At 34.5% G+C, this 16,243-nt stretch overlaps 1 protein-coding gene across 4 annotated transcripts in view; it reads left to right on the top strand.

Moving 5' to 3' along the window:
* Positions 1-15,958, top strand: part of SCAI (suppressor of cancer cell invasion) — a 143,459-nt gene extending 127,501 nt beyond the window's left edge. For 3 of the 4 annotated variants that reach the window (XM_070596467.1, XM_070596466.1, XM_070596468.1), the window contains one exon: positions 6,801-15,958. In XM_070596467.1, the coding sequence (XP_070452568.1) occupies positions 6,801-6,947 (147 nt within the window). In that variant the 3' untranslated portion in view covers positions 6,948-15,958. The remainder of the gene's footprint in view (positions 1-6,800) is intronic. The other variant, XR_011533584.1, reaches the window with a different exon arrangement.
* The last annotated feature ends 285 nt before the right edge of the window (positions 15,959-16,243 follow it).

Below are 16,243 nucleotides of genomic sequence, written 5' to 3'. Positions count from 1 at the left end.
GATTTTATTTTTTTCTTTTTCTCCCCAAAGCCCCCCAGTACCTAGTTGTATATTCTTCGTTGTGGGTCCTTCTAGTTGTGGCATGTGGGACGCCGCCTCAGCATGGCTTGATGAGCAGTGCCATGTCCGCGCCCAGGATTCGAACCAACGAAACACTGGGCCGCCTGCAGCGGAGTGCGAGAACTTAACCATTCGGCCACGGGGCCAGCCCCGAAAAAAAATATTTTAAAACTAAGAGCTACAAAAGACTTTTAAAAATGTTCAGGTAGGGGCTGGCCCCGTGGCCCAGTGGTTAAGTTCTCGCGCTCCGCTGCAGGCGGCCCAGTGTTTCGTTGGTTCGAATCCTGGGCGCGGACATGGCACTGCTCATCAAGCCACGCTGAGGCGGCGTCCCACATGCCACAACTAGAAGGACCCACAATGAAGAATATACAACTAGGTACTGGGGGGCTTTGGGGAGAAAAAGAAAAAAAATTTAAAAATCTTTAAAAAAAAAATAAAATAAAATATTTTTTTTCTTTTTATTATTATAATTTTAAAATGTGAAAGAATTATACAGTGAGTACCCATATACACACTATCTAGATTCTGCAGTTAACATTTTGGTGTGTTTGCTTTCTCACACTTTGTCCGTTTATCCATCCTTCTTTCCGTTCATCAATTCATCCCATTTTTGGATGCATTTTGAAATAAATTGTGGACATCAGTAGACTTTACCCTCAACACTTCATCATGCTTATAAACAATCAATTACTGACTTCTTTTTTTAATGTAAAGTTTACATACAGTGAAATGAACAAAACTAATGTGTACCATTAGATGAGTTTTGGCAAATACATACACCTGTGTAACTCAAACCCCAGGCAAGTATACAGCAAAGCATCATTTCAGAAAATTCTCTCCACACCCCTCTTCGGTCAGTCCACTACCTAATAACCCACAGACAATGCTCTTTTTATTATTATCATTCTCCATTAGTTTCACTTATTCAGGAATTTGAATTATACACTGTGGATTCTTTTGTGTAAATCTTCTTTAATTGAGCATATTGTCCTTGAGATTCATCCGTGTTGTTTCATGTCTAAGTAGCTCATTCCTTTTTGTTCCTGAGTAGTATTTCATTGTCTGAATATAACAGTTTGTTTAGGCCTTCTCCTTTTGATGATTAGCTGGGCAGTGTTAAATTTTTGACTATTAGAAATAAAGCGGCTATGAATGTTCTTGTACAGGTCTTTGCACAGACTTGTGTTTATGTTTTGAATTTTCTTGGTCATAGGGTAGGTTTGTGTTTAGTTGTATAAGAAACTGCCAGACTTTTTCTCAAAGTTGTTGTATCATTTTATATTCCCAGCAAGAACGTATGAACATTTCTCTACATCCTTGCCAACGTTTGGTGTTGTCAGTCTTTTAAATTTTAACCATTCTGGTGGATTTATAGTGATATCTCGTTGTAATTTCAGTTTACATTTCACTGGTGAATAATGATATTGGACATCTTTTCATGTGCTTATTAGCTACATTTTATCACATTTTGTGGCTTGCCTTTTTGTTTTCTGTTCCTGATCTGCTGAGAGTTTTTATTAGGAATGGGTATGGAAGATTGTGAAATACGTTTTTTCTGCATGAATTGATCTGATATATATTAATTCTGTTAACATGGTGAATAGCATTGCTTGATTTTCTAATTGTAAGTCAACCTTGTATATCTGGGTTAAACACATTTTGTGGTCATGTATTACCCTTTTGCATTACTGTATTCAATTTGCTAATGTTTCACTATGGATTTTTGCATCTGGTTTTATGAATGATTATAGTATTTAATTTTCTTTTCTTGTATGTCTTTGTATGGTTTTGTTAGCAGGGTAATGCTGACCTCATAAATTGAGCTGGGATGTGTTTCACTGTCTTCTGTTACTTAGAGAATGTCTTTAGAATTGGTATTATTTCTTCCTTAAACAGTTGACAGAATTCATCAGTGAAGCCATCTGGACCTGGAGTTTTTTTTTTTGGAAGGTTTTAAATTATGAATTCAGTTTCAAAGGCTGTTCACGTTTTCTATTTCTTCTTAGTTTTGATCATTTGTGTCTTGCAAGTCGTTTGTCCAATTTATTGCCAAAAATTATTCACAATATTCCATTGTCCTTTTAATTCCTATAGGCTCTCTAGTGATATTTCGTGTCTTATATTGGTTATGTTTCCTTTTTTTCTTTTTCAGCCTAGCTAAAGGTTTATTAATCTTAATGATCTTTCCACATGAACAGTTTTTGCTTTCATCGATTTTTTACTGTTTCTCTCTTTTCTATTTATTTCCATTCATGTTATCGTTTTTCTTCTTTTTAATTACTTTGATTTTAATTTGCTCTTTTAATTTCTGTATTTTTAAGCTTAGATCTAAAACCTTTTTTCTCTTCTAATACAAGTACTTAGCTTTTAAGCGCTGCTTTAGTTGTACGATTTCAGTACTTTTAAATTTGTTGAGACTTGTTTTATGACCCAGCACATGAATTATCTTGGTGAAGGTTCTAGCTGCACTGGAAAAGAATGTGTATTCTGCTATTATTAGATTGAGTGATGTATGCATGTCAGCTTGTTCAATTTGATGTTGAACTGTTTGTTTGTAAACAGTGTTCTCCAAGTCTTCTATTTTCTTACTGACTTTCTTCTTGCTTGTTCTATCCCTCACAGAGGAGTAGCCAAACCTCGAGTTAGAATTGTGAATTGGTTAGTTTCTCATTTCAGTTCTGTTTTTACTTTGTGCATTTTGAAGCTGCTACTGAGTTCATACATACTTAGAGTTGTCATGTCTTGTTGAAATTGCCCGTTCATCATTATGAAACGTCTGTCTTTATGGATGACAGTATTCCTTGATCTGCAGTCCACTTTGTTCAGTCTTGGTATAATCATGCCTGTTGTCTTCTGGTTTGTGTTTTCATGGCAAATCTTTTTTCATCCTCTTACTTTTAACCTATGTCTGTCTTAATATTTAAAGTCGTTTCTATTCAACAGCATTAAAGTCCTGCTTTAAATCTAGTTTGACCATCTCTACCTTTTACTTGACATTTTTAGTTTTAAATTACATTTATGTTAAATGTAATTTTTAAAATAGTTTGATTTAAATACGCCGTTATTTGTTTTCTATTTGTCCTGCCTCTGGTTTGTACGTTTTTCCTTTCTCTCCTGCCTTCACCTTCATTTAAATTAATTGAGGTTTTGTTTTGTTTTAGAATTTTAACAACACTGTTTATTTATGCTATATCTCTTGTTTTACTTTTTTAATACCACTTCACATTTAATATAATTATCTTACAGCAGTGTACTTTGATTTTCTCCCTCCTATACTCTCTGTACTATTATTGTCATATTTTTGACTTTATTTTTGGAGGGGGTGTACATTATTATATTTTGATTTCTGTATAGATTACATCATATTCACCACCCAAAGACTAATTACCGTCTATCACCATAAACATGTGCCTAATCACCCCTTTTGCCTCCCTCCCTCCCCTGTCCTGTTTGATACTTGGTGGTTATCTAACCTTAAATAATCAATTATCTTTTAAAAAAATTTTTAAATGAAGAGGAATATCTTATATTTTTACCATTGCTGGCACTCTTTATTTCTTTCTATAGATTTAATTTTCCATCTGGTATCATTTTTCTTAGTACAGAATTTCCTTTTTCATTTCTTACAGTGCAAACCTTGTGATTAATGCTCTCATTACTTGTTGATCTGAAACACTCTTTATTTCACTCTGATTTATTTTTTTTTTCAAGGAAGATTGGCCCTGAGCTAACATCTATTGCCAATCGTCCTCTTTTTGCTTGAGGAAGATTTTCACTGATTAACACCTGTGCCAGTCTTCTTCTATTTCATATGTGGGACACCGCCGTGGCATGGCTTGATGAGTGGTGTGTAGGTCCACACCTGGGATCCGAACCCACGAACCCCAGGCCACTCAAGTGGAGTGTGTGAACTTAACCACTTGTGCCACCACAGTGGCCCCTGATTTTTTTTTTTTTTTGAATTATGAGTTATTTAAAATACGTTGTTTAACAGTATCTAAATATTTGGGACTTTTCAAGATATCTTTTCCTTATTGATTTCTAATTTAATTCCTTTGTGGTCAGATAATATACTTTGAGTTCTTTTAAATTTATTGAGACGTTGTTTATCACCCAGAATGTGGTCTGTCATGGTAAATGTTCTATGGTCATTTGAAATGAATATATCTGCTGCTACTGTAGGATGAAGAGTTTTATAAATGTCTGTTAGATCACATTGGTCTATAATGTTGTTCAAGTTCTTTATATCCTTACTGACTTTCTGAGTACTTATTCTGCTAATTATTGTGGTATGTAATGTATCTTTTGATTTTCCTCTAGCTGTTTTTAAGATTTTCTCTTTATGTTGGCTTCCGATAACTTGATTTTGATATACCTTGGTAGGGTTTTCTTTCTTATTTTTTTTCCTACTCGGGATTCAGTGAGCATCTTGGGTATATGGGTTATAGTTTGCAAATATTTTGGAATCTTTTCAGCCATTATTTCTTCAAACTTTTTTTCTTCCCACCTCCTTTTCTGTCTTTCTGGGACATCAGTTACATGTATGTTAGACAACTAATATTGCCCTACAGGTCACTGATGTGCTCTTCATTTTTTTTTAAGTCTTTTTTTCTCTCCATGTTTCAGTTTCTATTGCTGTGTCTTCAAGTTCATAATGTTTTCTTCTGCAGTGTCTAATATGCTGTTAATCCTATCCATCTAGTTTTTCATTTCAGGGATTACATTTTTCTCTTCTCTAGAAGTTCTGTTTGGTCCTTTTAATATTTTCCATTTCTCTTCTCATTATATTTATGTTTTCCTTTGTGCTCTTGAATGTATATGTAATAGCTAAAGTCTTTATCTGCTAATACTATATATTCTCTATCATTTATAGGTTTGTTTTTATTGTTTTTCCTAAAGGTTAGAGGTCTCATATTCCTAATTCTTTATATGTCTAGTAATTTTCTATTGGACTGTGGGCTTTGTAAATTTTATGATGTTGAATTCTGGGTTTTGTTGTCTTTAAAGAATATTAGACTGTTCTGGTGGAAGTTAAATTACTTGAGAATCTCTTTGACCTTTTCATGGCCTGTTTTTAAGCTTTTTAGGAGTGGGTTTAGAATAGCACTAGCATACAGATATAGGCTTATTTTGGTGTAATACTGAGAGGCATGATTCTTCTGGGCTCTCTTTTGTGTGTTTCCTGTTTCAACAAATATTGTCCACTCCAGGAGGTATTTGGTCAGAATTCAAACATCTCCTGGCCCTCAGTGAGTGAAGAAAATTATTCAGTTTACAGTAGTCTCCCAGTAGTTCTTGTTTTTTTGTTTTTTGGGGGTTTTTTGAGGAAGATTAGCCCTGAGCTAACATCTGCTGACAGTCCTCCTCTTTTTGCTGAGGAAGAGTGGCCCTGAGCTAACATCCGTGCCCATCTTCCTTTACTTTATATGTGGGACGCCTGCCACAGCATGGCTTGACAAGCAGTGCCATGTCTGCACCCAGGACCTGAACTGGCAAACCCCCAGCTGCCAAAGCAGAACATGCAAACTTAACCGCTGCACTACCAGGCAGGCCCCTTTCTCGAGTTTTTGAACATTTCATTGTTGTCGTTTCTCATAGTGTTTAGCGATTAAAAAAAAAAAATTGGTCTTTGTAATGTGTAATGAGTGAGGCCTACAGGCAGAAGAGAGAGAGAAATGACATTTGAATATATGTGCGCTGTCATGTTAGCTGCATAGAAAAGTAGTAACTTATTTCTTCAGGAAAGTTTAAATGTGTGGCAAAATTATAGTCTATAGACATTACCAAATGAAGAATAATTTCTGAATGAGAATTGCTTGGTTCTTGAAGTTGTCTCCTTCTTTTGCTTCCATGTGATTACAATTTTTTTTTCTTTGACTATTCCTTTTCTGTCCCTTTTTCCCCCTGATCTTTCATCTCCTTTTTTAGGGATTCTTTTTTTCACTCTCTTTACTAATATTCTTAGAAATCTCATTTATTTTCATGGCTTTAATGTTTATCCCCATGCAGATTATATCAGTATTTACCTATACAGCTCAAACCTATGTTCTGAGATACAGCCCTGAATTTTCAAATTCTGGTTGAGGGGCAGTTCTGTTTGTATTACCCTATTACCTCAAATAAAATATACCTAAAACCTGAAGCTTTATATTATCCCCAAATTATGTCTTCCTTTACTTCTCTTTTTCCCTCAGTAGCTTCCAACTCTTCGCTGGAGACATCCTTTCCTGAAATCTTACAGTCATCTTTGACGCCTCCCTCTCCTATAATTAATTGCCAGGGCCTGTTAATTTGACCTTTTCAGTGTTTCTCATGTCTTTTCTCTCATTTTAATTTCCACTGCAACATCTGTTTATTCATTCATTTAACAAGTACTTGTTTAAATTCTATATATGCTAGGATTTTTCCCCCTGCAAGTAGGAATTATATGGTTTCCACAATATAGCATCATGCCCAGCAATGATAGGCCCCAGTAAATATTTGTGAAATAAGTCACTAAATTAATATATTAGGTTGAACCATATGAAATTGTCATTTTTTAAGGTTAAAATGGTCAATGTCAGCAATTTCACATGTTCAACAAATATATTACCAATAAGAACCATACCGATACGAAGGAGAAAAATACATATTAAGTTACTCCTTAATACTGTTAATGTTAACAGTAATATTATTAGTGTGCATAATTTTTTTTCATTAAACTATAAAACGTGACTTTTCTCTTCTTTGCTTACCAGGAAACAAGAAACTATCCAGAATCATATCCACAACTGCCAAGGGACGAGACTGTGGAGAACCCCCATCTCCAGAAGCACATTTTGGAATTAGCCTCCATCCTGGACGTTCGAAACGTGTTCCTGGAGAATACCATAGATGACTATTAAAACAAAAATTCTCTTGTCAAAACAAGTTTTCATTTGCCACAGATTTTAAATGGTGCAGTTTTCTAATGGGATGACAGACACACAGTGGTGTTACTTAGTTTTTATTTTTTAATTTAGGACCACCATTTTAAAAAGAAACTGAAAAAATTGTTCAAACTTTTAGGGTAACTGTTTTAAAATACAATCTTTCAGGTGTTTTAAAAAACTCGATTAATCTTGGAATTTTTATTTTTTGGTTTTGAGGTGTGGATACTTACTTCCAACATCTAATCCTGCACTCCAGTAGTCACTATTCTCACCCTGAGAAGAGTAAATCATTTATTTTTGTATAATGAGGAAAATCCAACTTGGACCTTAAATGTGTGGATTTGGAAAATATGTAATTGTACACAAAGATGAAACTAGCCAGCATGGACTACCAAAAATCAGGAACAGAGTCCTTCCATAATATTTCTTTTCATTCCAAGTTAGTAGGTAGAAACGTGTGATTCTTTGAAGCATAATCGAGACAGTTGTTGACAGTTCATTTGATTTGTTTAAATACTGTCAAAATTTCAGAAACCGTATAGAAGTGATTTGATCTGAAAGTAAATCTTTAACTGGGGTCTTGAGATGATAAATATCCGTTTGGAATGTGTGAGTCCTGTGTTATCGCGAGATATGTTTGCATATTTTATTTTCTTTATAGTCTTTGAATGCTAGAAATGAAAAAGAACAACTTTTAAATATTTAAGTCAAAACATCAGATTGTCAGTTTCATAATACAGTGTTTCCAGTAGGAATTCTATTTAAACTCTTAATTCATGAGATCAAGTTTAAAGACTATCTAGATTGAAGTCGGTGGCGTACGGTACAGAGGTTGTAATCTTTTCACCTAGTTCAAATTTATGAGACTTCAAGGTCAGAGATGTTATTAATTTTAGTTGAAGGTAACTGAGTTGTTATTTAACCTAAAATGGAAGTTGCTTTTGCATTGTCAGTTGGGAAATAAGATTTTTTAAAACTCCTTGTATTTAATATTTTATATTCATGCACAAGTTTTTTATTATTTTAAGTAGGACTCAGTGTATAATGTAAAGTTTTTTGTGTTTTTCTTCCCTGTCTTCCCCTTCATAATTTCACAGGCACTAGCTATGATGTTTATTTTCCTTCTTTGGACTCCACAGCATTCAGATTCAGAAATCTATGAATCAAAAGCCCTTCTAGCTAGTTTTCTGTGCAGGCTCACGTTCTACCTCTGGCAGTCCCAGGGGAAATGAAGTGACTGCTTTTGGTGCCTCTTTCCTGTGTCCCTGGGGAAATTTTACTGTACAGTTTTTCACCTCGTTTTCATTTCTGGCACAGAGCATTATTTGGGTCTAAGTTACTCATCTACCTGTTCCAATTTGCTGATTTTTCATCTGAAGTCTTGAAGTTATTCTTTGGTTTGGGGGACTTTGTGGTGTTTCATTTTTTTAATTATTTTTGTTTGTTCTTTTAAACATTATTTCAAAAAGCTTTGGAAAAGTTACCCTGGAGAGAGATTTTCTTTGCTCTGGGTTGTTTTTCATTATCAGATAAAGACTGCTTTCCTTTCATTTCAATACCTTAATAAACTTTGTAGCTTTCCTTTGGTAACAGAAGTCACTGGACTACAGCAATAGACTATCCTTAATTGTGTGACCTTTTTTCAGTACCCCTGAAGTTCTGTGCCAGTAGTGTTCCTAACAGCACATGTTTTCATGTTCTCTGATGCGTAAAATAATATTTCTCATCCTGAGCTTTGTCCTCACCTGTTTAGCGTAAAGAACACTGGTCTGAGAAGTAGGAGACCTGAGTTCTAATCCTGGCTTTCCTGGTAACTGGCTTTATGCCCTTTGACTAGTGTCTTCACGTCTCTGCTTTTTAGCACTCTCCTCTGTAAAATGCAGGTGTTGGCCCGAGGTCCTAACCAATTCTATGGTTCTGTAATTTGAACTCTTGGTTCTGAAAGATAAGTGATTTCCCCACCCTTGCCACCTGAAAATCTAGTTTCCCTGATTTTAAGTGTATCTAACATTTTCTTCCTAGATCATATTTACCTAGTTTTTGGCCAAGAAAATACTGGGTCCCACTGAGTTGTAGAAACTAGTTCAGAGAGAGAATCTCCTGCAGAAATTAGAGCTTTTGTGATTAGAAACATGTTTGAGAACAAGGGGTCTTAGAAATCCCATTAGGGTTTAGGTGATGACATTGCTCCTTAAGCTAATAGTAGTGTAATTCCTTACTGGTACTTAAAAATCTGAAGTGAACTGAAATGATCTTGAGAGAAAAGCTGCTAGAAAATTCTAAACTGTTTCACTCATGCCTCCAAAAAGCTTCTATTGAACAACAACTATGCGCCAGATTTTGTTCTGGGCATTGAGGAAGCAAACAAAGTAACTGAAAGGTCTTTGTCTTCATGAAGATTACATTCTAGTGGGAGGAGTAAGGCAGTAAATGTAATAAATAAGTACATTATGTTAGAAAGTTGTAAGGAGTATGAAGAAAATAGAGAGAATGGTAAGGGAAATTTTTTGTTTATTTTTGGGCAAAGAACAATGTTGAAATGAGTGATCAGGGTAAGCCTTATTGAGAAGATCACCTTTGTGCAAACACTTCATATTTCTTTGTCTTTTCTTTCTTTTTTCTACTTTTTATTATGAAAGTTTTAAACATACACAGAGTTTAATGAACCCTCTTGTACCCATCACCCAGCTTCTACATTTTAAGGCATTACTTTAGTCAAGGAGGAAGAGACGTAAAAGGACAATCACCCAATGGGCTCAAGATGGCAGTGGCAAAGAGTCTCATTTTTCAGTGGGTACCGCTCCCCTTTATAAATGTAAAAATGTTAAGCCCTTTATTTATTTATTTTTAGAACTTATAGAAATTTAAATATTGGAACTAAGAACAAAGCAAAGCAATGGGATTGAGCACTTGTTTGTTTTCAAATTGCACAAACTCCCCCTGGAGATTCTGATACACAGTCTCTCACCTCCCTGAAGAATCATTGTAAACAAAACAGAAAGTATAAGGTTGCAAGAAGTCGGTCATACACAAAGCAAAACTAAGCACAATGGAATTATTTTCTCTTTCTTTATCCATGTATTTCCAAAGTTAGTCAAGCAACTACCCCTATTTTACAGAAGAGAAAGCTGAGACCCCAAAAAGCTGTCAGATTCTTTGTAGTGATAGAGCTACAACTAAAACTCACATCTCCTGATCTCAGCTCAGTCTTTCTGGCAGCTCAGGCTGCTTTCTATAATGAATGAGAAAAGAAAGAATTAGAGATTTATATTTTGGCACAAAGGTTATGATATTTTTTTAATATAGCAAATATTGAAACCAGTAAGTCAGCTCTAGCAAATTTTTCTTTATTAATTATAAAAAAATCCACAAGCGAGACATTTTATCTTTGGTTTTAGCCAGGATATATTCTTCGTTGTGTGTGTGTGTGTGTGTGTGTGTGTGTGTGTGTGTTTTCCTCCTAGGAAGTGGTGCTCTCAAAACCCGTCAAAGCACATAGAATTTATTGTACCCTTTCTATTTTTACCAAGTTGAAATGTTTTGAGATTATAAAAGCCAAATGCAGTCTAGTCAGGACTGAAATTTTCCTGATACAGAGTCTGGGTTTTATTTTTTCCTCACTTGTGGCTACTGCCCTTTGTTTTCTTCTTGTGCTAGAATTCCCTGAAACATACTAGGTGACAATGGAACTGAGTTTCATTGAGGTGAAGGAAAAAAGCTACAAGGCTGATTTATATATCACTATGGAGCTTTCTTTAGCATTCTTTAAGTTCAATCTCTGACCTTTGTGACTTAGTAACTTTCTGTCTCTTAGAAGGGGTTTGGACTCAGTTGAAAAATCTTGTGCTTAGTTATCCACGGAGACTTGTAATCAGCCGGATATACAGAGAACATTCTGGACTGGAAATAGAGTGAGGTACCAAGGTCTGCAAACTTGGCTACTGCCAGTGATTCAGAACCACCTCCCCACCCTAAGTGAGTAAAAAGATTTGATATGAATACGAATGGTATGAATCTCCTGGTGATATTTTGGGTGTATATGTTCCTGTGTGTGTGTTTGGAGAATATAAAGGGTATTTACGTTGAGGGCTCTTTTGTTGACCTTATTTATTTGAAATCTTTATTTTATTTGTAATGGCATGTGTATATTTTGTGATGCTCAATGCAATCTCTGTGTATACTTTTTGTATATATGTACATATTTGTAAATATACTGGTATGCAGTGATACAGTATGTGTATATTATATACCCATACCCATTGTGGGCTGAATTTATTTAAGTTCTGTGAGGACATCATAGTGGCATTGTTCATGCTGCTGTTAATTAGGTTGTGACTGTATCTCATTCATAAGCCTCTATTTTGAGGGGCTTGTGTTTGGGTAAAATGGGCTACTTTGGAGTTGAAATTAGGCTATGAAGATCTTAACAGAAAGCTGGATATTCTTAGCTTTAAAATCATCTGCCAATTTTCATTTAAACTGAGGATAAATTAGTGATATAAACCTGAAAAACCTAAGTATGTGAAACTGAGACACCAGCAGGTTCTTAAGCTATATTAGTCCTTTATTTTCTTGACCTCTTGTTAAGTATTATTACTGAGTAGTAGTTATATTGAGAATCAAGGGACTGTGGAAAAAACTACTTTGATCACATTTCAAAATAGATAGGAAAATGTCCTTTAAATTGGGAAATATGTTCCTAGTTGCAATTTCAATACCTAATACTGAATTTTAATTTTGGGACAATTTTTTTTTTTTTTTTTTTTACTGATGTGTCTCATTTTATGTCTGTCTCTGTGAGGCAGAAAAAGGGGCATTAGCTAGGGAAAGGCTTTACCTAGGTGGGGTGGAATTTAATGTGGGACAGGAGGTTGTTAATCTGTATATTTGCAGCAGCTGTGATTAATTTAGTCCTGTGTTGGCATTTCCGACTATTGATTTTTCTTATTGGTGTTGCATATCGAAGATGAGTATGCTCATCTGAGAATATGCTTCCAGTGAATAAAATGCCTCCCGTTGTATTTATTTGTCTCTGTGAGACCACTTTTGTTCTGCAAATTGATGATATATTCACACATGAAATAGGATTCTTAATATTAGGTGCATGGTGTGCTATAAAATCTGGGCCATCAAACCTCTACCAAAGATGACGGTGGGGGAGGATAAAAGGATAGTAAGTATATGCAGTGCCAACTTGTGAACCTATGAAATATCAGAGTATCAATGTTGAGTTACTCCTGTCTTTACTGGGCATGTTTATTTGCATGGAAGAGTGTAGGAGATGTTTGATATGCATTTGAATACATTCACTGCAGAAATTAAGTAGAGGTTATTTTTGCATGATAAAATATAACTGCAGAGCAACTGTTTACCCCATTATTCTTCAGAAGAGTAAATCTATGTGATCCGACAGTAAATTATCTTAAAGAGAAGTTAGTTAGGAGTCAATTTTACTACCCCAAAAATGTTACATTTGCCTCTTCACTGTATTTTTAAGAAAACAGCAAAGTATTCATAACACTTCAATTACACTAAGTTTAAAATAAAGTTATAATAGCCTTTTTCTTAAATATTAAATTTGGTAATGTACCGTTTCTGAAAAATCAGTGAAAGTGTCCATGGTGTCTGATGTTCTGTTGTTTTAGTAACCAAACCATTTATTGCAATGGGAGAGTAGCAGAGCAGATGTTGTGCTGTTTGGAATTCGTGGAACTGACTCAGGCTTAATGTGGACATTGATTCGAGGAGCTTAGCAGCAATAAAAAGTGCAGTAGATGAGATTGACATTGTGAGTCTGACCTCTAACAGTTGTAAAGCCAGTTACTTTGCAGTTAAACAAGATAAGAATTGCTTAGAAAACCAAGCCCTTTCGCCCCATTCTCCTGTCCTCTTAGACATTGATACTCGATACTTATTCGTGCTATACCTCTGGTTCTTTCCTGGATACTCTGCCACTTTACCTGAAAAAAAAAAATTTTTTTTAAAGGCAGTTCATCTTCCTCAATCTAGATGATCAAAACATAATATTACACTGTGTCCCTAGATGATCAAAACATAATATTACACTGTGTCCCTAGATGATCAAAACATAATATTACACTGTGTCCCTAGATGATCAAAACATAATATTACACTGTGTCCCAGCTTCACTGAGTTTTTGTAACACCGAGACATATTAAGCATGCCTTGTGTTTAAGGAATAATAATTGATGTGTGAATGGAATCAGTCACCTACTGAAGGGGGAAGGGTGTCAGGATGATGTAGGGGGACATGCCCTTAATTGGGTAAAGATAAATCTATTAAATTAAGTATAATTAATTTGTTGGTACCATAGAAATATTTCCTTTGGAATTCTGTAGATATGAAATGTTTTCTTATGCTAAAATTGGTATTTTTCACTTCTTAGTTTGGTTTAATATTGGCTTTTGAGAAGAATTCCATTTCTGCATAACATTGTTACTTAATCATTTATTGAAGTACCATTTCTTAATTTTAAAATATTTTGTTAATTTCTTCTGTGGTTTTTTTTTTTTTAAAGTTATATTTTAAATTAGTTATCAAACTTCGCTAAGCACTATGATTTTTTAAAACATATTTGAACAGTAGATGCAGAATTTTTAATAGTTTGAAGTAAATTATATTAATTCTGCACTCCAGCTTCATTTAATCATAAAGCCTGAATTTGGTCATAGAACGGACTATACGTTGGAAATATTTTCCTATTTTGGTGGACAATTCCAGGCTATCTCCTAAGACAATCATCTTTTGAGGTGTAGTATTGTTTATTGAGACATTGGTAATTTCAGGGTTCAGATTTTTCCTTTTCTGATGGGCTTATGGAATGAAAGTTAATGGACCAAGTGATTATATCACTTTCAGAATGAGATAGGGAATTATAGCTAGCCTTTCTAGATCTGCAGTAAACAATATTTAAAATTTTATCTTCTATCACTAATATTCTTTTCTCTTTTAAAGCTGTTGTGAATGTCCACTTGTCCATGATTGAAAATTAAGATTTGTAAACATTACAATTTCACCCGGAAGTTTTCTCAAATGTCAAATCTGTACAGTCTATAAAATGTGAAATGATCATATATGATAATCCCCAAATAAATACTTCCAAACCATAGAGAAATAACCACTGTATTTTTAAAAATCTTATTCCTACCCTTCTTTGCATGTTACTGATTTTTTTAATAAGTTATAAATATATGTTGTGATGTACTAAAAATCTACAGGAAAAACTGCTTAAAATGTTTTAGGGCAATAAGAATTTTTATTACTGTTTCCTGAAGAATTAGTTGTTTGTTTGTTTGTTTTTAACTAATTTCTTTATCTTATCAGAAAGAACTTTTAACGGTTCAGCAAAATATTTTAGGGCTTTGTGTTCATGGCTTTTTATAGTTATCTGGGTACATTCCTTTTGCCACATAGACCATATGGCTAGTTCTCCAACCGTTTTTTGTTTTTAATAAACCTTGCTGTTCAACAATCAGAGTCTTCTATTTTGGAGGCTTCTCCCAGTTGAGGTAGAAAGGTCTTAGATAATAGGAAAGGCAGATACAACGTCCTAACATTTTCATAGTAGAGTTTACAAGTAGATAAATAGGTTATCTTCATTGTGTAGCACCAGTACAAATAGTAATTTCATTAATCATGGAATCAGATAAGCAGTTATAAATAATTTTATACTTTGCTCTAAAGATTATTGTTATTTCAGGCCACGTTATTATTTTCTCTCAGCAATTTCCACTGTAAGGTTGAATATCCTTTTTCTTTATTCACATCATCACTAAAGGTTAAGATAATCAAATAAGAGTTAAAATAAGTTATGTTTGATCTTTTTCCCTGAAAATAATGGTGAACCTATTGTCTATATTATGGATATTAGGCAGAAATGCACTTGTTTCAATCATAGCAGAAATTACATTTGGAGAATATAATTACTTGATTTTCTTGTGGTGTGAAATACTTAAAAAATTGTGCTCGTCTGTAACTGAAATGTTATAGAATTGTAACACTATAGGGATTATAGAGTTATATTTATTAGCTCTCCTCAAGAGATTGAAGCACAATAATTTTCATGTAACAGTTCTTATCCAAGTGCTGCTAATCTGTCGTGCAAATATGAAGCTAATTGGTTGCCTATCTAGCTATTCACAAATCACTGTAATCCTTGAGACATAGTCTTGTTGCTCATTTGTATTAAATTTTGGGTGTTGTGGGTTAATACTTTAGAACAAAATCCATCAACTCAGCTCTGTGAGACAGCAAAACATTTGGATTCATTAGTTTTATATGTGTTATCAGTAGAATAAATTTTGAAGGGGCTATTTACTACCAGTGACTAAGGGGGAAACTTATATTGTCAACATCATTTGACTTGAACTTTCGTGGTATTGTAAAAGTCTTGTCTGTTGTGTTTCTAAATTGCTTAAGCCATACATACTTTTAAGGGTGTTTTCCCGTTTTCTTCCTTGTCAGCAGCCTTTTACTGCTTTGTCTGTTATGGTTAATATTTCATAGATTTTAGAAATTGAGAAGTTATTGAAACATTTTATTTTCTTGAGTTCATCACTTTTGACTCTTGTATGATATGTGATTTGTCATAAAGGATAGCAAGCCTTTTCACTAACTACTTCACTAAAAATTTCAGAGTAAACACTGTGATTCTGCAGAGAGACTCAGTAGGCCCTTGTCTTTCCAATGTTTTCTTCTGTTACATGGTGCCTGCCACCTTGAGGGCACTTAGATACTAGAGGCTGGAAAGTTAAATGTTGTTTTGATGTTTATTGAATAACAAGGTTACAGAATATTTGATTTTTGTTGTCAATGTATGGAAGACATTTTTGCATTGATAAATGTTCTCTAGGAATGTGACTACATTCATCAGGTGTGAACTCTTGTAAATGAATTTTGTATCTTGAATCTACGTATATATTAAGTGTATCATCAATATAAAAATAAACATTATTTGCTTAAAGTTTTTGGTACTTCTTCCGAATTGCTGACAACGTAAGTGCTAAACTGTTAGGGTTTGTATCTTTCAGATAAAACCCCAGACACTGTCTTTGGGTTGTGGGTTCGATGCTTATCCTTCTAGTTTGTGAATTTCTTCTGGCTCCTGGTCTTGGTGTTTCCCTGCCCTGCCCCCGGTGGTCAGAACTGGGACACGCGGAGGGAGGCATTGTTTCAGAGGAGGGTGAAGGCTGGCATTGGGGCTGGGGCAAGAAGAGCAATTTCAGTGTGGACCGTCTGGTTTGGTTGG

This window comes from Equus przewalskii, chromosome 26 (assembly GCF_037783145.1).
Source record: "Equus przewalskii isolate Varuska chromosome 26, EquPr2, whole genome shotgun sequence".
Taxonomy (NCBI): Eukaryota; Metazoa; Chordata; class Mammalia; order Perissodactyla; family Equidae; genus Equus; species Equus przewalskii.
This window is presented reverse-complemented; position numbering and strand designations above follow the sequence as displayed.